The 23,858-nt window shown below is 39.4% G+C and overlaps 1 protein-coding gene across 1 annotated transcript in view; it reads left to right on the top strand.

Moving 5' to 3' along the window:
• Positions 1–23,858, top strand: part of FREM1 (FRAS1 related extracellular matrix 1) — a 141,939-nt gene that overhangs the window by 81,417 nt on the left and 36,664 nt on the right. Inside the window, exons 23-24 of the mRNA XM_036737466.1 lie at positions 6,886–7,150; positions 18,042–18,456. Of these exons, the coding sequence (XP_036593361.1) occupies positions 6,886–7,150; positions 18,042–18,456 (680 nt within the window). The remainder of the gene's footprint in view (positions 1–6,885; positions 7,151–18,041; positions 18,457–23,858) is intronic.

The following is a 23,858-nucleotide window of genomic DNA, read 5'->3' as shown; positions in this document are numbered from 1 at the left end:
GCTCTTCACATGTTCTTATTTTCTTGCTAAACTACTCTCCATTCTCCATTATCATCCTGTCCTCTCCTGTCTCCATGTTTTGGTTATTAGGTCCCCCTATGTTTCCATTCCCTGTGTTTTGCCTAGGGTTAGCCCAAATGATGAACATGTGTGTTATTCTTCAGAAAGAAAAAAAGAAAAATACAATCTGTACAATTAATACCTGAGCCATCAAAAAGAGCATTCAGTCAATCAGTAAACATTTATTAGGTACCTACCTATGTGCCAGGCACTGTGCTGAGTACATTGAATTTCAGAGTTGAAAGTGACTTAGTCATCTAGCCCTCATTTTTTTTTGCTTTTTGGCAGGGCAATTGGGGTTAAATGACTTGCCCAAGGTCACACAGCTTGTTCAAGTGTCAAGTGTCTGAGGCCGGATTTGAACTCAGGTCCTCCTGACTTCAGGGCCGGTGCTCTACTCACTGCACCACCTAGCTGCCCCAATCTAGCCCTCATTTAACAATTAGGGAAGCTAAGACTGAAAGAGGTGAAGTATATTTATAAGGTAACACAGTGGTAAAGCTGTCCAGAGCTCCAGTTCAGTTTTTACTCTCCCCTTGTCATGTATCTGGAGGTTATTGACCTCTTAGGTACACAGGACACTGTTGTCTGCTCTTTCCTGGTTGTCTTTTCTCTCTGAGTTTTCACAATACTACTGTCTCCTGGCTCTCCAGCTACCTGTATAGCCACTCATTTTCAATTTTCTTAGCTGGCTCATCATCAGTATCATACCCTTAACTGTGATCGTGCTCCAAGGCTCCATCCTGCTCCTCATCATCTGTATCAAGTGACTATAGAACTATATATCCAGTCCTAGTCTTTCTCCTGAGATTTAGTATGGTATCATCAGTTGCCTTTTGGATGTTTCAAAATGGATGTCCTTGAGACATATGTCATTCACTATGTACAAAATAGAACTCATCAAACTCACTCCTCTCCCAAACTTCGCTATTTCTATGAAATAAGCCACCATTCTCCCGAGTCTCCCAGGTTCATAACAGTGGGATTATCCTCCACTCCTCCTTTTCCCTCACCCCACATATCCAATCATTTACCAAATCTTGCCATTTCCTCCTCTTCCAACATCTCTCATATCTGATCTTCTCCCCTATCGACATAGCCATTGACTAATTCAGGCCTTCATTACTTCTCAACCAGTCTTTTGTAATAGCCTCCGAATTGATCTCCTTGCCTAGGGTCTTTCCTCGATCTAATCTATCCTTCACATAGCTGCCAAAGTGATTTTCCTTAAACAGAAAACTAAACCATGTCACTCCTCTACTCAATAAACTCTAGCTGATCCACACTTCCTATAACTTCTTTTATAACTTGTCTTACCCTGGTACACATCTGTTTCTAGCCTCAGTATGCATTCCTTCCTTCCCCTTTCACATGGTGCTCCACCTCTCATTTACATGCCTTGTACTAATCATTCCATATGTCTTCCTTCCCCACCTCCAGGTTAGAGAATTTATCACTTTCTTCAGGAAGCAACTCAAATGCCACCTTCAACGTATAGACTTTCCTGATGCCCCAGCTGCTAATGTCCTTCTTTTCTAACTACCTTATATTTAACTACCTCATGGTTGTTTTCTGTTTACTCTCTATATTTTTATTCTGTTTGTACTTTCATTCTGTATTATATATTTTGAAGATGCTGTCTTCCATTACCCCTCCTCCTACCCCCTCCCCCTCTGGTGGATTGTAACTCATTGGGAATAAGGATTTTTTCTTTTTTAAAAAAATATTTGTATCTTCAGCACTTGACACATAGTAGTAACTTAATAAATAACTATTGACATAATGAGCAACCCCAGTTTTCTACAATGCAAACTAAGACCAGGGAAGTGAGCTGAAAAGCTTGTGCGACCAAAAAGGATATTCTATAATGTTTACGAATCCAAGAAGCCCAGTCACCATACTCAAAAGGGAGCTTATCAGGACTTCTTTATTCATATTTTGTAAACAATTCAAATAAGCTTGAGGTCAGGGACTGTTTCATTTTTGTCTTTGTATGCTTAGTGTCCATCATAGTATTGAGTATATACTACTAGATGCTTCAACTAAGAGAACAAGGCATATCAATCAACACAAAATACAGATGTTTCTTCAAGGTATTCTGAAATTTCTGTTAGCAAATGCTTGGTTGATAGAAAACTAGGGTATCTGTTGTACAAGCCATTATCGATTATAAGCTGCAAACTGGGAGAAAGAAAGGAGGCTGCTAGAGACAGGCAGTGGCAACTGAGAGCCTAGTTGTGAAGAAAACAGAAAAGCAGCCACAAGAGCTCAATAATAGCCAGTAATCTCAGGATCACACAGTCTCAACGTATCTCAGTACCCTGAGATATCCCACCATCCGTAATAATTGGTGACCACAACAAAGAGCTTAGTCATCAAAAAAAGTTTCTGTCATATTCAGTTTCAAAAGGCAGGCATGTTTGAGATCTATTTTAGAATTTTTTTTATTAAGATAGTTTAAAATTTTAATGGAATAAGATTCCATTATCTCAAAAATGCATTTGGTTAGAACAGCTTACTCCCTGGCAGTACCAGATAAATGACTCATTACCGTAAGTCCATTAGCTAATAGTGATCAGGAAAATAAATCAGACAATGGGGAAAATATACTAAAACTTGTTTTTAAAAATATTATGAAATTTATTGATATCAATCAGGCCAGCCAATATAATAATTTCAGAAATGATCACCATAAATGGGATACCTGAATAATGGAACCCTTAACGCTTCTGATTTATACTCATTTTATCTGAAGTGTGTAGTTAGGCAAGAGCATTTTGTACTCCATTTTGAATAATTTAACCCTCTAGCTATAATAAAATTAATAATTCACATAATTTATTCTTCTAACCTTTTTCTTGGATTCTTCAAGAAACTAAGTGCTCTTTGGGCCTCGGTTTCCTCAGTGTAATATGAGCGAATTAGATTAGAGAAACCCTTAAGTTCCATTTTGGCTCTAAATCCTACAATCTGGCTTTGAATCCTGTGACTATGAACTTTAATAAACTCAGTTATTCCCTGATTTATTTGGGTTTTCTATCCCAATGATTTTCAAAAGGAATGAGGCAGATACTAGTTAAACCAAATGTGCAATATATTATAAAGTCAAAGAGAAACCTTCTTTTAGTTTCCTATAGGAATCAAAATAAGAATTGGTTTTACTAGATGTATAAGAAGAGCAGATGACCACAGTTTAGCACTAAATTTGATTTCAGTTTCCTGGTACCTACAAGACAAAGGAAGATGAGTTGGGTTGAAAAGCTTTCATTTCAGGGGGGAAAGGACACTGGGTTGGGTTGAATAGTTTTCATTTTGGGGGGAAAGGCTACTGTATCAACACGGTCAACTTGCACAGCAATTTTTCATTCTATGTAGGTCATTAGTTAACCTGTGATCTATGCTTTATCCCCGTACTAGACTGTAAGTTCCACGAGAATAGAGTTTGTATCTTGCCTGAACTTTGTGGTTCCCACAGTACCTAGCACAGTGTTATGTATACAGCAGATACTTAATAATTATTTATTGAATGCATGCATACATGCATGAAAGAATCAAATGACTGAAGAATAGCATTTTCACTGCAGCTTTACAAAAGGTGAAAAGACAGGGTTCATGGTGTATGATCTCGAGACCCTTCACATTTCGACTGCCCTCTTTGGGATGTTCTCTGGATCATCAGTATCCTTCATGAAATGAGGAATCCAGAACTAAAAACAACATTCCAGAATTATTAGCAGAATTAGTAGAATTATTGTTTCCCTTATTGTGGACACCCCTCTGTTAAGGCAGTCTAATATCCTATTGGCTTTTTGTTGTTTTTCGGTCTACTGTGTGACACTGTTAAGATCTACTGAGCATGCAGTCCACTAAAACCTTCAGATCTTTTTCAGACGAACTATTAGACAGCTATCCTTGCCCATCTTGTTGCTTTTTTTAAACCTAATTGTAAGATTCTTCATTTAGGTCTATTAAATTTCATCTTATTCTCTTTCACCTAACATTCTAGCCTGTTGAAATCTTTTTGGATCCTAATCCTGGCATCTAGTTATTCTGTCCAAACAGTTTTTAGTATAATCCAATGACAATAATGTCCCTGTTTTGCCTCCATTGATATGCATCCAAATGCTTTCCATCATGCTTCCCTTGACTGGTTCCTGGACTTTCCCACAGAAGTATAACTTCTCAATATGGTCTGAATGATTTTTACTTAACCAGTTCCTTTTGAATCAAGTATAACCTTCCAGAGTCATATTACAGACATAAGCCCCATGCTACTGAGTCTCGGTGATGCCTGTGAGGTTAAATTTGCCTCTTTGTGTTAGAAACTCTAGTTTACCTTCTTTATTGGTCAGTATCTTCTAGCACATAGAATCCTGGCCTTGGAATTGGGAAGACTTGAGTTCAAATTCTGCTTCATTCACTTACTGACTATATGACTGTGGGCTAGTCATTTAAAATCTTTGACTCTCAGTTTCTTCACCTCTAAAATGAGAAATAATAACAACTCTTACCTTACAGCATTATTTTGAGAAGTGAATGATTGAATGTATAAAAAGTGCTTTACAAACATAAAATCACTCTATTAGTATCTATTATTAATCCATACTTTACAATTATGTTAATATTTTATTTACCTGTACTCCGTGCATAAATTCCAGGGGCCAAGAGTTTTACTATTGGTTCCTTTCTCAGATTTGGTTTCCTATGAATTTATTGGTGTCTCTACTGACACTCATCTTATTATATTGTTTTTTCTATGGCATCTAGATTAATTTACATATATATCTATATATATATACACACACACACACATACACAGATATACCTGTACGCATGCACACACACACACGTAGTATATACATATATGTGTGCGTATGTGTGTATAAGCTTTCTTTTCTTCCCATCCTTTTAAACTTAAAATAGTCTTTTTTGATTAGATATTCAATACTCTTGATAAATACGTACATTTTGCCAGACTTTATTTGATGTGCTCCTTTTCAACCAAGGGCTCTGCAATCCTATATTTTAAGCCATGGTCTAGAAATCTAAATCCCATTCTCAGTCACCATCTTTATCAGCTGTTTGCGACACCATTTCAGGCTTATTGGATGAAATAAGCTAAAGCACAGAGTTGAGAGAGGGCAGCATAAGACCAGATTTTGGAGAGTAGTTCAGTTCGTCTCTAATGTAGAATATGTGAATAGTATGAAATAAGCTGAACTGATAGCCTGGGGTCAGATTATAATGGACGTTAGATGCCAGGATCAAGAATCTGTACTTTATTTCTTAAACAATATGGAGCTGCTGAAAGATTTTCAGGAGAGTAATGATGTGATCAGAGGAAGGCATTCAGATGATTACTTGGGCAGTAGTGTGAAGTTTAGGGACAAGAAGACCAATAAAGAGGCTATTCACAGTACTCTAGATATTTTGAGGCAAAAACGAATACCTGAATCAGGATAGTTGATGTCAAAATGAAAAGAAGAGAAAATAAATTCCAGATATTGTGAAGGCAGAATGAAAAGAATTTGTCAAATGATTGTACGTAGAGACTTGGAGAAGTGGAATGGAAGAGGAAATAATCAAAGCTAACAGCAAAGAACCTTACTTGGGTGACTGGGAGGATAGTGGTACCATCGATGGAAATGGAAGAATTAAATGGAGGAGAGTCTATTGGCGGAGAAGAAAATGGGTTCAGTTTGGGGTATGTTCAGTTTAAAGTGCTGGCCAGACATCTAGGAAGCGTTCTCCAGAAGGCAGTTAGAGGACTAGAAGTGTAGGAGGTGTTTGGTGGGGAAATAGAGACATGGGAGTTTTCTCCAGACTCATAATACTTGAAGCTGTGAGATAAGACACAATGACCTAAGGAAAGAGTGAACAAGAAAGTACAGTGCTATCAAAGCCAAGGAAGGAGAATGAATGTACAGATGGCATCTTAGCCTTGGCAAGAAGAAGGTCTGTCTTTCTTTTGAAACTAGAGGGAAGGGATAGATGGTGGATGTAGCTATTGAGAAGTTTAGAGGAGTGTAGAGAGGAGAACTGATAGAATTCTTGTTGCGATGGCCTTTACGTTCTCAGTAGAATAGAAGACAAAGTTGCTCACTCAGAGTAGGGGGTGAAAGAGAATGTTGACAGTATAGTATTTAATAAAGGCAAATGTAGTGGGGCATACGTCTTGAGCATAAATAAGGTATGGAAACATAAGAACCAGCATGACTTGATTTGAATACTCTATGTCCTTCCAAAGGTACAGATGGGGGCAGGGAAAGGGTTGATAAGTCGTCTCTCCAGAGAGAAATGCAAAGCACAGTATCAGGATGAATAAATAGGGGTAACCATAATGCAATCCTCCCACTATACTCAGCACTAGCCATCTCCTAGACTACAGTGCCCAGTTTTGATCTGCACAATGGAAATAAAGGATACACAAGCCTTGGAGAACATATTTGGCCTGATCCAGGGCTCTGTTCTTGTAATGTTGAAAGAAAAAAAACCAAAAGATCAACCAGCTTCTCTTTCACGCAGACAAGTCCTCATGGCAGAGAAATGTTTTGAGAACTTTTGCTCAGTGTATGGTATCTTTATGAGTGTTTTTGCAATTCTCAAATCTTTGCTCTTCATCCTCATCCCTCCTAGAACCCATGCTGAGTCCTTGCCGATCTCCTTTATAGAATATAGGTTTGACTTGATGCTCCAACCCCAAGATTATTTGATTCCGTTTAAGAAAAAAAGCGTTTAATGCCTAAGATCCTTTAAAAATGCACAGATCCTATGTTTGAGAGTTTTAAAATAGAGTTCTTAACCAGGATCTCTTTTACATTGCAGGTGATATTGCGGTCTTTACCAAACCACTGGTAGTATCTAAAGAGGAGAGAGGTTTCTTGACCACCTCTACCCTCTTAGCTACTGATGGAACGGATAAGCCAGAACAGCTTCTTTTTGTAATCACCTCCCCACCTCAGTATGGCCAAATGGAATACATCAGCTCTCCTGGAGTCCCCATCACAAGCTTCAACCAGATGGATATTGCAGGTCAGAAAGTCTGCTATGTGCACAAAAGCAAGGCAGCTGTTCCCAATGACATGTTCAGGTGAGTCCCACTGAAGTCTCTAAATAGTGATTCCCTAGAGTGACAGGATAAGGCAAAATATTTTTGAGATCCTTTCTCAGGCAGCTAGGAATGGAGGCACCTAGCTGAAAGCAACTAGGTAGCATGGTGGATAGAGTGCTGAGCCTACAATCAGGAAGATGTGAGTTCAAATCCAGCCTCAGACTCTTACTGAGCAAATCATTTAAACTCTGCCTCAGTTGCCTCAACTGGAAAATGGGGATAATAATAGCACCTACTTGTCAGAGTTGTTTGAGGATCAGATGAGATAATATTTGTAAAGTGCCTAGCACTGAGCTTGGCATATAGTAGTAGGTCCTTAGTAAAACCTTCCTTCCTTCCTTCCTTCCTTCCTTCCTTCCTTCCTTCCTTCCTTCCTTCCTTCTTTCTGAAGTTCAGAGGCTATTACAGTAATCCAAGAGTGGGGGAAGATGGTAGGGGTCTGTACCAGTAAGGCAATAAACACAACATCAGTGATAATAGTGAATATGCCTATGTAGTTCTGTATCTCAAAGTATGAGAGATTCTCCATAAAGAAGGTAAAAGAAGTATAACATTTATTCAGACACCAGAAAATCATATCCCATAGCGAAATGTTCAGCTCTCACAGCCAGTCAGCCCACTTTATCATAACAGCAAGGAACTTAAAACACCATATCACAGCCTGGAGCCTCACCATCCCAGAACCTCTCTGACCCCCTGCTGGGGTCTCCCCAAAGACAAACTCACCACAGTACAGCTAAGTCCGCCTGTTCAGTTCTTACAATCACAAGGGCAGCCACTAGCAGCCATAACATCTCTCTCTCTCTCTCTCTCTCTCTCTCTCTCTCTCTCTCTTTCTCTCTCCATTTTCCTGTGACATAACTTCCTTTTTCCTGTCAGGAGCCTCCTCCCACAACATGTCTTAGGCTTCCTGTGACATAAGCAGGTCACATGGTCTATTAATGGGTGGGAAAGATCTTCAAATCTAATTGCTACTAAAGGGTCTAAAGTAGGACTGTGACAGTGTGTAGAGAGAAGGGGAGGGATACAAAAGACATAAAAATTGATAGAACTTCCACATCTGTTGGATATAGGGGATGAGACAGGGCAGAGACAAAGATGAGGTTTTAATTTTTGGTGACTAGGAGGATTGTAGTGTCAAAGATAGGAAGAGTGAAATTTGACGAAAGGGTGAATGTTAGGAGAAAGGATGATGAGTTTTGAGCATGCTAAGTTTGAGGTGCTTGTGGGGGCATTCAGATAGAGATGTGAAATGAATTAAGGGGGAAAAAGATTGGATCTGGGCATGAAGATTAGGGACTCATCTGCATAGAGGTGATAATTTGAACCCATAGAAGTAGATGAAACAACCAAGGGAGAAAATATAGAGGTTGAAGAGAAAGCCTAGGACACCTATGCTTAGAGTATAGGAGAAAGATGAATCAAGAAAGAGTAGTCAGACAAGTAGGAGAAGGACCAGGAGAGCAGCATTTCCTGGAGAAAGGAGTTCATTTTTATCACAAACTTTATCATTGTGAAACTTCATAAATGTGTTTAGAGGTTATCCTTTGGTCAGTGGAAAAACTGAGAAGTGAGCTCGTGGGGGCCTTGGATTCCTCATGCTTAAAATAAAGGGGCTGGGATTAGATGACCCCTCTCTAGGAGAACTTGCTCCAGTTCTAGGACCAAATGTTATCAAGTAAGTTTGTCTTACTTGTGTTGCTGAGGTTCATTTGAACAGATTTCCCCAAGGCATTTACAGATGGTTTAATGAGTTGTTTTTTTTTTTTTAAGTATTTTTAATTAACCTGGGGAAATGGATTGACTAATAGACATTACTTCTGACAATTGGTCTGACTGACTTAATGTGAACAAAGGAAATAGAATTCTCAGTTTCATGGAAACTTTTCATTTGTTATTTATGTAATCAGAGTTTTAAATATTTCATGCAGGGATGTTAGTGATCACATCTCTTTCACAGCTGGCACATGAGTTTGAGGTCTTCACTGACAACTGCTTTGATGCTCTCAGCTGGGAGGAATCAGTGGTCTCTGGTCTGATGACTAGAATGGGTGTTCCCTCCACCTGTCCAAATTGAAACCACTTTACACAGCATGATGGAAGGAGGGCAAGAACTGATTCTGGAGTCACAGAACCTGGGATCACATCTTCCCTTTGAGATCCCGTCTTTCCCTTCAAGCTTGTCTGCTTAAGCTTGGATAAATCATCTTTCTTCCCTCAGCCTTAGTTCCTTCACCTATTTGAAGAAAACAAAGGGGGGGGGGGAGGGAAGGGTTTGAATAAGACGCTGCTGAGGTGCCCTCCACCTCTAGACCTATCATCCTACGGTCTTCTCACATTGTATGATTAATATGCTGGTCTTTCTGTAAATCGTCGGAGAGGATCTACTCAGTGTGGGGAGGCCCTATTTTATTTCGTTTTGATTTTTAAAATTTTGTGGATACCAGTGTGGCACACAGGCAGTCCATCTGTTATCGCTCACGTGACTCCAGTCATGTCATTGATGATATAATTTTGCATCCCATTTATAAAATCCTTCTCTTCTCACCCCCACCTTTCAAGATACCTTTCTATTCCCCTTTGGGTCACCTACAATTTTGATTCTTCTGACATTGTGGCATCGCATGAATGCAAGTCATATAGAATTGCCAGGACATTGCTGGTGCTAAGTTATAACACGATTTCATGAAACAATTAACAGTAATTTTGCTTGATATTTGAGAATATGGAAGGACTTTGGGGTAGAAATGATTTGGGCCGGCCATGCTTTTTTTTTAAAGGAAGTTTGAAGTGGTGCTTCGTTTTTCTCTTGATAAATTTCCCTCTAATAAGCAGAGATAAAAAGCAAAACAAAACAAAACAAAACAAAACCAAAACAAAAAAAGACAGACTTGTAGCATCTAAGCATTTGAAGGCAGCATTAAAAATTTCCAAGATCAATCTCTTGAATTTGTTTCCTTTGTTCATCTACTTGTCTTTTGATCCATCTAATCCTGCCCCACCCCCAGCAACACCACCCCCACTCTAGCGCAGAGAGCAGCTTTGAAAAGGGAAAGAAGTTACAAAAGTGTAGCCTGAGGGGCCTGCACAGGCTGGAGAGAGAGGACCAGCCACACTCCTTTGTTGGCGATGGTGGCTGATGTCTCTAAGCTGATTGAACGGATCCTCAGCTTCAGGGTTTCTCTCTTTAACACCAGCTGGTAGAGCCACCCCCTCCTGCTGCCTCTCTGGGTCATTGCCCATGTTGAAAAGTGAAGCAAAGGTGTTAATTAGACAGCGTTAAATTATAAGAATGGTGAAAAGTTCAAAGCCTTGCAAAATAGTCATTGCCTGTACCATAAATCCTTAATGAATTCCCCTGCTACTCGATGCCTAGTGTGGCTTGTGGGTAAATCACAGAAACTTTCTGGGCCTCAGTTTCTTCATCTGGATGATCCTGAAGGCACATTCCAACTTTTAAAATCTAGGGTGCTGTGATCCTATGATCTCAAGCAACTAATTGGGGGACATGGGGAGTAGAATATTTTAAAACTAACATTATTGCTTTTAAGTTGGTGTAATTATACTATAAACTATATACCATACTAACAAAAGAACTGCCTAGTAGGCATCTATAGGAGCCTTGCTGTAATTAACAGAGAAAATGATCTGGAGTTAGCAGATTTATTGTTTATATGTAAGTAGAAGTTCTGGAGTGATGGAAAACAGGGGTTTTTTTGGGAGTAGTTTAAACAATCCCCCTATATGCTGGTTTGCACTGTTAAACTGACTCTCCTAAGAAATAGTTTACTGAGCAAGAGTGAAGTTCAAGCTCAGCTGTCTGAATGGTCATTAATTCTGGATGGATCAAGTTCACATTAATCAGGCTTTACTCTGAGGCTCTGAAGGTTAGAGTATTCATAATGATAATAACAGTGATAAAAACAATCAAATTCACAGAGCATTTTTCAAGTTGAGACTTTAGATCTTAAATTAAATTTTAAACTCTCACATATCTTTTACGATCCTCCCAGCCACCCTGTGAGGCTGATGGCAAGCACTGTTGTCCTCATCTTTGAGTTTGCAAAACTGGGGCTCTGAGATAAGGTGATATACCCACAGTCCAGCAACTAATAAGTGGCTGATCTGGTTTTTGAACCCAATTCCTCTGGCTCCTAATCCGGCATTCCTCCTTCTTATACTTGTTTGTCCTGTTTTCTAGCTATGGAGACTGAGAATCAGAGATGAAGTGACTTGGTTACAGTTGCACAGCTAGTAAATAGCAAAGCCAGAATCATGATCTGTCTTCAAACATTCAAAGGTGTCTCATGAGGAAGAAGGATCCAACTTGGTCTTCCTGGCCTCAGAGGGCATAACTATGAGGGATAGCTGAAAGAGGGTAGAAGTTGCAAAAAGGCAGATTTAAGCTTGAGCTAAGGAAATGCTTCTAACAAAGAAAGGGCTTGAGTAGGATGGGTGACTTTGGAAGGAGTGAGTTCCTCATCACTAAAGAGGCCTTCAGACAAAGGCTGGATGAGAACTTCCTGGGTTTTTTTGAAGAGGAGCTTTTGTTCCTTTTTGGTTTGGACTAGGTAGCTTCTGAGATCTCTTTGAACTCTGAGATTTTATGTAACATGACCTGGAATGTTATGGAATACATAGTCTGATGCCATGACAAGGCATCAGAAGAGTTCTGTAATGGAGAAATAGGACTAGTACTTTAGAGAAACAAACTCAGCAACAAGAAGTCTAGACTGGAGATGGGATGGGGGGGATTGGAGGGTGGGAGCAGAAGTAGGAGTAAAGGGGTGAGAAACAGGGATGGTCAGATTATTGATGCAGTTACCGTGGGAGAGGAGAGTATAAATCTAACCATTACCCATATGGGGGCTGGAGAGGCAAGATGACCCTATATGAGAATAACCATGATGCTTGGGACTGGAAGCAGGACTCCCAATGGCAGGCACTGGGCTGTGAGCCAAGAAGCAGAGACAGCCCCTCCAAGGAAGTGTTAAATGCCCCCACCCCCAATTCCATATCAGTGTTTTAGAACAAGGCCCTAGAGACAGTGTGGAATAATGGATAGAGCTCTGGACTTGATACAAGAAGTCTTTCCTCAGACTCTTACTAGCTGACTGATCCTAGGCAAATCACTTAAACTCTCTGGGTCTCAGTTTCCTTAATTATAAAAGGAGGGGTTTGGCTTCTATGACCTCCGAAGTTCCTTCCAGCTCTGGAGTTAGGATTCTATGATACCTCCATGTTAGCTGAATTTATCTCCCTGCCTCTAGAGGAGAGCAATTAGACATGGGATCTGTGCTTATCCTCACCTCTGAATCTCAATTCTGACTTCTTCTGATTATGGTGACAACAGAATTTCACTGGTAATTTTCTATTTTCATACTTGACTTGTCTGTTAAGGACACCATGAAATGGACTTTTGATGAGCCCGTGCTCTGAAATGGTGGGAGTTGGCCTGTGAATAATAAATATTTGGCTGTTTTCCTAAGTCATAGGGATGTAGGAAGAGATGGATGTAATGCCTAGCCATAAGGATCTCAAAGCAATCTACAAAAGGATATAGCATAGTACATTGGAAAGATCACAAGATCTGAAGTTAGAGGACCTGAGTTCCAATTCTGATTTAACCACCTGTGATTTAGGCCAGTTACTTTCGCCATTTATGGCTCAGTTTCTTCTTCTGTAAAATGTAAAGGTTAATGCTTATGGAACATTGCATATAATGTCAGACTTTTTCAATATACTGGTTAGTTTTGCTGAACTTTTCCTCCTCTTTCATTAATTCTGGATTAAAAGAGATGCCTATCTGGAAGGAGGAGGTGAGAGACACCTTAAGAAAACATTTCAATTTATTTTTTCATTGAATTCAATGGAATGATTTCTAAGATCCTTCCCAGTTGTAAATCCTACAGTCCTACAAATTTTGGGCTTGTGGTAGACAAAGTAAAGATGAAACTATATTTAAGTTCAATTATTCAATGAGAAAAGTGATATATAAAGAATGGACTTATGTCTATGTCAGGGGGTGGAGGCAGGAAAGGTTGGGAGTTGAAAGAGATGACGGAACAGAGAGAGAGAGAGGGATGTTGGGTAAAGAGGAGAAAGGATAGTTGTCTTTAGGATGAGAAAAATCTACAAACTTTAAAAGTTAATAATGAACTTTTCATGCTGAAATAAGTTACTTCCGTGGTTAACTGAGCAGCTATATGAGCTTTAAGGTAGAGGTTTGGTATAAGGGAAAGGGTTCTGACCTTGGAGTCAGGAGGGCTGGATTCCAATCCTAGCTCTGCTCTTCACTACCTGGGTGACCTTGTATAAGTAACTACTCACATAAGTCACTCGGCTGTCTCGTCTGTAAAACAAAAGGGCTAAACAAGAGAGTTCTCTTAGGTCTAGCTCTAAAAGTCTAAATCAGTGTTTGGAGATAGAGAGCACCTCAGAGCAAATAGCTCTCTGTTCATCCTCTTTCAATTTCTTGACTCCTCTGCCATCATTTTTGCCCAGGATGTAGCATCTATCCTACAGCCAGAGGCAGTAATAGTTGGTATTTTTTAAGTTGGGGAGAGAGAATTAAAATGGAATCATTTGAAGGAACATCTTCTATGTCTCATTTTGATGTTTGGTTGGTAACCTTACATATTTATAATGGAAGAGTCCAGCATCTGCCCAATGCTCATATTTTTAATCTTGTTGTCTCACTAACCCAATAGTGCACCACCATGCTATTTGTCAAGTGGCACTAAACCAAAGCTGAAAGCCTGTTTTAATGAAAGTATGATGGTGATGCTTTTTAAAAATTAAATATATGCAACTAGTCTAATCACCCAAATTTATGCTGCTTGCTGTTAGAATTTGGCAAGGAATTTGGATGGGTAGTGGAGATAAATTCTGTGGCAGAGAGTTTAGGATTTTTTTCCCCTCATCTCCTTTTTAGCGTAAGGAATGGCAACATTAATTAAATAGGGGAATTTAATGATCAGATTTTGCCTTCTGCAAAAATATTTTTTTGAATCATAAATTTCTCCTGCATTGTTTGGTGCTGCTGGCCTGGAAGAAAGATTTGGCAGCATGCGCTGGGACAGATGACACCGAGTGATTAGCAACCTGACTGCAGATGCTGGCAGCCGGGCGCTAAAAGAACATGCTAATGTCCTCCATTTTGACATGCAGGCTCTACTCCTTTTTTTTTAAAAGCTGGCACTGTTTATGATTCCATTTTTATCTTCTAAATGCCATGACAGATGGCAGATTCTTAAGCCAATTCCATTGCCAAGGAAATGCAGAAAGCTTGAACACTTTACCATGGTAATGGTGATATCAAACCATGCCACAAACCCTAACTAAATCTGAGATTCATCCCCCAGATTTCATGAGAATGATGGTGAGCTTGGCTGCTGACTCTTTCCCTAGGGGGGATAGAGAGGAGGATGAGTAGTGAATGGAAATAAATAAAATGGCCACATAGAAAGAGACGCTGCCTTGATGGCACCAACCAATACATTTTCTGGAGAAAGGAAGATAATTTTTTAAATCATCTACTTTGTGGCTTTGAAACTTCATAAATGTGTTTAGAGGTTATTCTTTGGAGTCATTGGGAAACCACTGGGAGATAAAATTAACTGAGACCTCAGGTTCCTCGTCCATAAAAAAGGGCCTGGGATTAAATGGCCCCTGTCTAGGGTTCTAGCTCCAATCTTATGATCTTATGATCAAATCTTGTATTGTAACTTCATCTCACTTGTATCATCTTACACTGTAATTTGAGCAGATTCCTCCCCCCCAATTTATCTATAGAGATTTAAAGAGGAGGATTTAAAATTTTTTAAAATTAATAATGGGGAATGAGTTGACTGTACATATTACTTTGGACACTTTTGATACCTACCTTGGTTCACGGATACTTTTCACTGTTACTTGTATCATCATAGTTTTATACTTGACCTAGCAATGTTAGTTATCACATCCCTCTCACTGTTGGCACATGAGCTTGAGGTCAGCTCTGACAGCTGCCTTGATGCTCCCAGCTGGGAATACGGTCCTCAGTAAACATATTTCTTACTCATATATGGTCTCTGGCCTGCCTACGCTCGTTCCCATCTGTCTGATGGCAGAGTGCCTGTTTACAAGTTGGTCAGACCCTGATCGTCAAGCAGTGATGCCAGACAGTGAGAGGAGTTTTAGATGGACAGCCTGTATAACATAGGAAAAAAACCTTAGTGACCTCTAAAAGGTCAGGGAAGCACAGAGTAGATTTTAGTGATCCCGGGACTGGCCTGTCCAGGATTTTGTTAGTTATTTTTTTTTTTGGTTCAAATGCCAGCACTTCATTCCCTGTAGCAGAGAGCCCAAGACAGACTATCAAAATAAAAGATATAAAATGGTAGCCTTCAAGTAGAAGGAGATGGATGGAAAATATATTGTTTAATCTTGTCAAGTTAACTGGAATGTGTTAAGAATGTCATTAGGCACTTGTTTCAGGGACCCCAAATTTTAGTAATAATTGCTAACATTTATATAGTGCTTTCAGGTTTGCAAAGCACTTTACAAATATTATTTCATTTGATCCTCACAACAACCCTGTGAAGTAGGTGTTATTGTTATCACTATTTTACAGATGGGGAAACTGAGGCAGACTGAGATTTAAAATGACTTGCCCAGGATCACACAGCTACTAAGCGTCTGAGGCTGTATTTGCACTCAAGTCTTCTTAACTCCAGGTCCAGCACTTTGTGCAAGCTAGAGGCCACTTAAGTAAAGGCCCATTTTTAGCACCAATATTCTTTTAGGGACCCCATGTACCCAACTCATTAAATTCCATAGTTTCCAAAGGATCAGGCTTTCAGGTCACCTAAAGAACAATAGAGGGATGCAGAATGAATATTAGGAAGTGGTCATACCTTACCCCCCACTAGCAATTGTGCAGGAAAAGTCTCATAAAGAATTTTGTTAGAGAAATGTATGACCAGAAACAAAGGGGAATTAATCATTAGCAAAATCATGGTATGACTGATGGAGCATTCCTGTATTCCTTTGGTATTTGTTAGGAGATATAGAAAAGATAGGTGATGTCAAAAGAAATAGAAAAGATGCTCAAGGAATGCCCTGTAGAGGATTTGCAGGAACTCATGGAAGTGAGGAGTTGCACAGGGTGAGATGGAATGGTTGAGTTGTAATCTCTATGGTTTGTGGGATTGCCCACATCAGTGAGATCCTACCTCCATTGGAATATCAGAGGTTGCAGTAATGGTGGCCAGGGATAGATTCTTTGCCCTGCCTTGGCCTATGGGAGGCTGGCTAAGATGAGAGCTCTGCATATTCCAGCAAGAAAGACTTGTATCTAAGGGAAAACAAAAGCATGCAAACCCCAGGAGAATATAGAGTTTTTGAGTCTGACCAATTAGTTTATGGGCTACACAGCCAAAAGGGTGAATCCAAAGCAGAGTCCAAGGTTCCAGGAGAGCTAAAGACTGAAATACTATGGAACAAGTACTGAATTTGGAGTCAAAGAACTTGGGCCGGGTTGGATTTTGGCTCTGTTCCCTTACTTCCTGTGTGACCTTGAGCAAATCACTTTCCCTCTCTGAGGCTTTGGTTGAGAGGGTTGGATTAGCCTCTAAGGCACCTTCTTATTCTAAGCCTATGAATATGAAGGCATGCTTCACCCCCTGGCAGAAGGTTTAGCTGAGCTGATTTACAGCAAGTACCTTCATAGACTTATAGACTGCTATGAGGTCAACATGGCAAATATTATTTAATATTGATAATTATTGAATATCAACTATTATTTAATCCTAATTCTCTCTCTCTCTCTCTCTCTCTCTATATATATATATATATATATATATATATATGTGTGTGTGTGTGTGTGTGTGTGTGTGTGTGTGTGTATTTGTATGTGTATGGATATGGATATACATTATATATGTATGTATGTGTATATATATGTGTATATATGTGTGTGTGTGTGTGTGTGTGTGAAGAAACCAAGGTCCAGAGAGGATAAGTGACTTGACCTGAAATCACACAGCCAGTAAACATTAGAGACAGGATTAGAATATAGGTCTTTAGATTCCAAGGCTAATATTTAGTCCACTATGAAATTCTTTCTCCATGTTCTGGACACTTATCAAGTAGGGATTAAACATGGTTCTTGCCCACAATGAGTTTATAGATGAATTCGGTTTGATGGTTAGAATATAGTGGGAGCAGTGGATTAGTTAGATTGACTCTGTTTATTACCTTTCTGGTTTTAGCCCCAACTCAGGTCTATTAGTGGTTCATTAAGAATGCCCAGGAGACAAAAAACACACAACCACCCCACACCCCTACCCCCACTAGGAAGATATGAATGTGCTTATCTTTCACTCATTTGGTAGAATAGTCTGAAAAATAGCACGGCCAAACAAGACGCTCCATTTTATGATTCGCATATTCTAAGGAAGTTCAGTTCTATTCCATTCAACTCAACACGCATCTATATATGTACATTATATATTATACAAATACTTTTCTGTACAGAGCATAGCATCATAGATCTAGAGGTAGAAGGGTTCTCAGAGGCCATTTCGTTCTAATCCCCTCATTTTATACATAAGGAAACCAAGTTCCTGGAGGTTAAATGATTTCTCCAAGGTCACATAAGTAGTAAGGTGTCATAGGTAGAATTTAAACCTTCTTATTTAGTGTCTTTGATCTTTCCACTGTACCTCAATGAATGACTCATAAGGCTTCCTTTGAGAAGTCTTTGATTTTTTTCGTTTTAGAGTCACTTCAAGGCAAATACTTCAGTAAAGGTGTGTATTATCATTTCATTCCAGTAGATGGTGAAACAAGCATCCATGCTGAAGGCTACCTTGCCTCTCTTTGCCAGATTCGTCGTGAGCAATGGACTAAAGACAAAGCACGGAGTGTTTGAGATCATGCTGGAGATTATTGACCAAGCCTTGCCTGTGGTGACCAGGAACAAGGGGCTAAGAATAATGGAAAGTGCCACGGCTGTCCTCTCTCCAGATGTCCTTCAACTTTCTGACCCAGACACTCCAACAGAAAACTTAACCTTCCTCTTGTCCCAGCTCCCCCAGTACGGACAGCTCTATCTTCGGGGGATGGTTCTCACACAGTACAATTTCACACAGCAAGAAGTGGACAACATGAATGTGGCCTACAAGCACCTGGGAGGAAACTCACAGATCGACCGGTTTACCTTTATGGCTACTGACAGGGCAAATCAAGGCTTTGTTGTGGATGGAAGAGTGTTGAATGAACCTGTGTCCTTTATTATTCAGGCAAGTATGAAAAGTCCTCTAATCGCTGCCTGCTAGATCCATGACTAAATCAATACAAAAGAAAGCTTCCCTGTCTTATGGTATAATCCAACATGGGAACATAGCCTTGCATTTTATTAGCTTTTGGTTTGTTTTTGAAGAAAATATTTGGTGATTTGCGAGTTATTCATGCAAGTAATAATGGATATCTGGGTTTACCTCACTCTCAATTTTGTACTGTGCACAATACACATGTCAACGAATGAAGAATGTTCTATTAAGTGTTTCTTGTGTGCCAAACATTGTGCTAAGTGCTCAGATACAAATAGAAAAGGAATGCAATCCCTGATATCAGGGAACTCATGTTCTAATTAGAGAAGACAACACGTAAAGAGTCATAGAGTAGATGGAAAGACCCAGAGGTCCCAAGGGTGCGGCTACAGGATGAATGGCAACACCTGGAAATCCTTAGGATTTATGGGGATGTCTGACCCACAGAGGCAGTCTACTAGTACTTAATAAATGTATGAGTAATGAATGAATTTAGGGTTTTTTTTAATACAGTTTTTATTTCATTAGTCAAAGAGCAGAAAATATAGCCTGGTTCTCAATTCAAGCCAAGCTTTGGTTAAGCTCATTCTACATGAAAAAAAGAAAAAAATAGGAGTATGCATTGGGTATATCAGAGTTCCTCTGATGTTAAAAAGGAGAAAAATATTATATCACCTTCCTTAGTTTGACTAAAGTTTGAATGTTTTAAAACTAATCCAACAATTTGATGCAACAAACACATATTAAAAATAAGCAAAGTCCTTTGCACTGGGGGTATAATGATGGAAAATAACCAATCCATTCCCTTAAGGATCCTGTAGTCAAATATGAGAACTATGGTACAGATACAAAGAAGTATGATGCAAGGTAGAATGTGACAGAAGAAAAGGATAAATTTAGACAAAATGATTTAGTAAAATTTAAGGCGGAACAATTGCTTTCAGCTGGGGAGAAGAAGAAAGACTTAATTTTGTTTAATTTTTGCCTGAGCTCTGGTATATAAAGAAATTTGATTTGGATAGAAAGAAAGGGGTAAAGACAACCTTGGAGTACTTATTAGAAGGACAGATGAAAGAGGGTGAAGGATCATTAAATGATATGTAACAGGAAAGGAGGAGGTATAATGGAGTTGACATTGGTGATATGGGGGAAGGCTTTGCTGATGAGGCCCATCCAGAATTGTGGTCTGCTAATGACTCCTCTAAGATATACCATCCCAATCCAAGGTACATGAGTTCTTGGCTTAGCTTAATGATAATTTCATCTTTCAGAACTTGGGAAAACCAAAAAAGGGAAATTCTATTCTGGATCTCATTCTCACCAACAAGGAAGAATTGGTTGTTAGGGTGGAATTGATAGGAAGTTTGTGAGGAAAGTGACCCCGTCATCTTAGAATTTGTGATAGAGAGAAAAAAGCTAGGAATAGTCAGACATTCATGATAGATTTGGATGTAGGATCTCATGGACTAAAATTCTACAGAGGAAGTTGACTCTATGAATGAGATCCCTTTTAAGAATGATATTCTGAAAGCACAAACACAAATAATTCTATTGAGAAGAGAAAGGAAGGGTTATCTAAAGAGAATGGATGTATACTCTCAGAAAACTGATTATCAATTTAGAATTTAAAAAGAAATGTACACAAGATGAAAGTGAGGATAGGTAATGAAGGACAAAATAATCCTGTAAGAAAAGTGGAATAATCTGAGACTTGTGGAGAATGCTAAGAACAACAAAAAAATTTTTTTTAATTATTTGGGGTTTGGGGAGGAAAAGGAAACTCAAAGAAGGATAAGAACTTGATGTGGATACGATAATGAAGTGGATGATGGAGAGGAGGTGGAGATATTCAACTCTCATTTTGTTTGTTTCCTCTTCCCCCAAAATCTAAGACGATATTATTATCCCCCTAAGGCAAGTGAGAAAGTGTCAATACCTACCCACTTACATGCCTAAGTTCCTGTCTCTCCAAAATTTTTGAGACTAGTCTACATATGCATCAAGGTCTATATGATGAAGGTAGGAAAAGGGAACAGATGGGCTTTTGCAAATTATGTTCTACAACAGATCACAATTTTGAAGTTATGTAATCGACTGAAAAGAGGGGATATTACAAGATTTCCATTTTCACTATTGGTTAGGGATCATAAAAAAGCATTCATTTTAGTAGCACCAAGGTTACTTTAAAGACTCTTCTCTAATATATTATTTCCCATGCATGTTAAAATTACGTGAAATGTAACAATAGAGGTTTTTAATTAATTGAATGCTGTCCCTCTGGTTCTCAAAGGAGGCATAAATGGGCTGATGTATACTCAACAAAGGTTTTCTTCATAATCATGAAAAATGTATAGCACAGAGTCCAAATGAAAAAGATATTTCCCCAAAATCATGAGATGCTAAGAAACCAGGAAGATGATGATGACCCTGACAGTCATATAGGACTTGGGAATTGAGGGAGGTTTGGGAGAAAAAATGAACTCTACTTTGGACATGTTGAATTTGCAATGCCTTCAGGACGTCCCATTGGAGGTGTCCAAGAGGTAGCTGGGGAGGTGTGACTGCAAATCAGAAGAAAGACTAAGGCTGGATATATAGATTTAGGAATCATCTGCATAGAGATGATAATTGTACCTGTGGAAGCTGATGAGATCACTAAGTGAAATAGTGTAGAGCAAAGGGAGGAGGGAACAGGCTACAGGTTTAGGGGGTACCCAGAATTAGTCGATACGATTTGAACGAAGATGCAACAAAGGACACCAAGAAGGATAGACAGCAGGCACTTATTAAATGCCTACTATGTGCCAGGCCTTTTGCTAATTGCTAGGGATACAAAGATGAAAACTATTCTTTGTCTTCCAAGAGCTCACAGTCTGATAGGGGATACAAAATGAAAATTGGAGCAAGTAGTGTCATAAAAACCTAATCTGGAGAGAGTATCCTGGAGGAGATGATCAATAGTATCTAAAGGCTGCAGAGAAGTCGAGGAGGATGAAGACAAAGTAAGACAAAGCTATTAGATTTGGCAATTAGAGACCATTGGTAACTTTGGAGAGGGCAGTTCCAGTTAAAAGGTGAGATCAGAAGCCAGGTTGCAGAGAAATAAGAGAGTGAGAGGGAAGGAAATGGAGGCACTGAGTGTTGGCACCTTTCTCAAAGGACTGTAGTCAGGAAGAGGAGATCTATAGGAAGAACTAGCAGGGTAGTAAAATCAAGTGCAAGGTGATATATTTGTAGGCAACCACTGCATATTGCAGATGAGGAAACTGAGGCCCAAGATGACACAGGAAGTAGCAGAGGCAGAATTTACACAAAGATCTTCTCATGCAGGGCTCCTTCCATTACACCAAATGAATATCAATTAAAGGAACTGGTAATAACTTGGAGAAGAGAAGACTTAGGGTAAATAAAAATAATCTTTGGGGCAGCTAGGTGGCACAGTGAGTAGAGCACTGGCTCTGGAGTCAGGAGGACTTGAGTTCAAATCTGGCCTCAAACATTTGACACAATTACTAGCTGTGTGACCTTGGGCAAGTCACTTAACCCCAATTGCCCTGCCTTCCCCCTCAAAATAAAATAAAATAAAAATAAAAACAATCTTTGAGTACTTGAAGGGTTATTAGTGGGAAAAGTATTAGATTGCTCTGATTTACCCTAGAGGGCAGAATGGATAGAGGTTGAAGAACAGAAAATATAGATTTAATGGGGGAGGGGGAAGCTTTCTAACCATTGGAACTATTCAAGAGAAGTGGAATGTGCTGTCTTGGGGGGCAACATGGTTTCTCCTTCATCAGGGCTCTTTAGCAAGAGCTGCATTAACACTTGCTAATGGAGAAGGGATTTTTGTTCAGTTATAGGTTAGACCAGGTGGTCTCTAAAGTTTCTTCTAGTTCTGAGACTATGTGATTGTCTCTTGACTTTACGGACTTTTTCTGGCCAAGTAATACCCACCAATGAGTGATATATTTGGTCCAAACTCATCTCTTGGATTCCGGAATGAATTAATTCTTTCATTTGCTCATTTATTCAATGAAAATTTCAAGAGCATTGTACTAGGTGCAAGGGAAATGCAAGGTTTAGTTAAGATATGATCTCTGCCTTCACAGAGTTTAGAATCTAGTGGGGCAAGGGAAGGAAAGAAAAATACAAAATGATATTCCACAATAAGTGCATTAGAAGATAGAATATACTACGTCAGGTACGAGGGGGAAAGTCATTATCCTTAGAGAAATTAGAGGAAACCATGGCATTTGAATTGGGACTTAAAAGGTGGATATGAATTCAACAGATAAAAAAGGGAAAAGGAACATTTTGAACATCAGGGAATAGTGTGATCATAGGCATGAAAGAGGGAACGGCACAGACCATATCCATGGGACCAAGAGATGTCCAGTTTGTTTTGAGCATGGATCATGTTAAGGGATGGGAAATTAGGCTGAAAGGGCAAGGGGACATCAGATTGTGGGGGGCCTTGAATGTCCACAAGAGAGATTTGCTTTCAATCTGTAGGTAATAAGAAACCACAGGAGCTTTTGAACAGATGAGTGACGTGGCCAAATATGCAAAGATTAAAAACCAGTGGAACCCTGAGCAATGCAGCCATCACCAAAGAAGAGTCATTATTTGGAAATGCCACATGATTCTTTCGGGTCCCCAAGCCCAGAAAATCCTGTGGCAAGTGCTCCTTTTGCCATTCTGTTGACATGCCTCTGCTGTGAATTATTATTTTAAGGAGCAGTTTAACTGAGGGCAGACTTTGTGGATTTGCCAAGTGGAAGAGACAAATGTACTTTACTGATACTGGCATTTAAAACCACACATTCTTTTATAGGGATTTTGTATTTGTCTCTTTCAGATGCCATAACTGATTCCTGTAGTCATCCTTTACAACACACACACACACACACACACACACACACACACACACACACACACACTCTCACACACTACATAGCTGCTGCTTTCTTTCTTTGGATTTGGCATTTCTGTGCAGATTTCCAGGCAAGCCAACATGAGTCATCACTGGGATATAGGCTTCCAAAGAAAGCCTTGTTTTCAAATATTTTTAACTGGGCCTGTTATACATCCAGGCCTCCAGTATATTATACCTAGAAATTCATTTTTAAAGAATTGTACCCTCCAGGACATGAAATTCAGTAAGACTAAGAGGCCTTATTAATGATAATGAGGAGATATAAAGCAAAAGAAAAAAATCTATTTGATTGGTATTTATTTTCTTTATCAATTCTCTTTAAGTTCAGGGGTTTTTTTCTCTCCTTTTCTTTTGTCCCTTCTTCCTTCCCCAACTACCTCTAATGTCCCTGGAGATTCCCAATGACAAGCTATCTCCCCTCCCACCACAAAAGCTTTCT

This window comes from Trichosurus vulpecula, chromosome 9 (genome assembly GCF_011100635.1).
Source record: "Trichosurus vulpecula isolate mTriVul1 chromosome 9, mTriVul1.pri, whole genome shotgun sequence".
NCBI classification, from domain to species: domain Eukaryota; kingdom Metazoa; phylum Chordata; class Mammalia; order Diprotodontia; family Phalangeridae; genus Trichosurus; species Trichosurus vulpecula.
The sequence above is the reverse complement of the archived record's forward strand: the minus strand, read 5'-3'. Positions and strand labels throughout refer to the sequence as shown.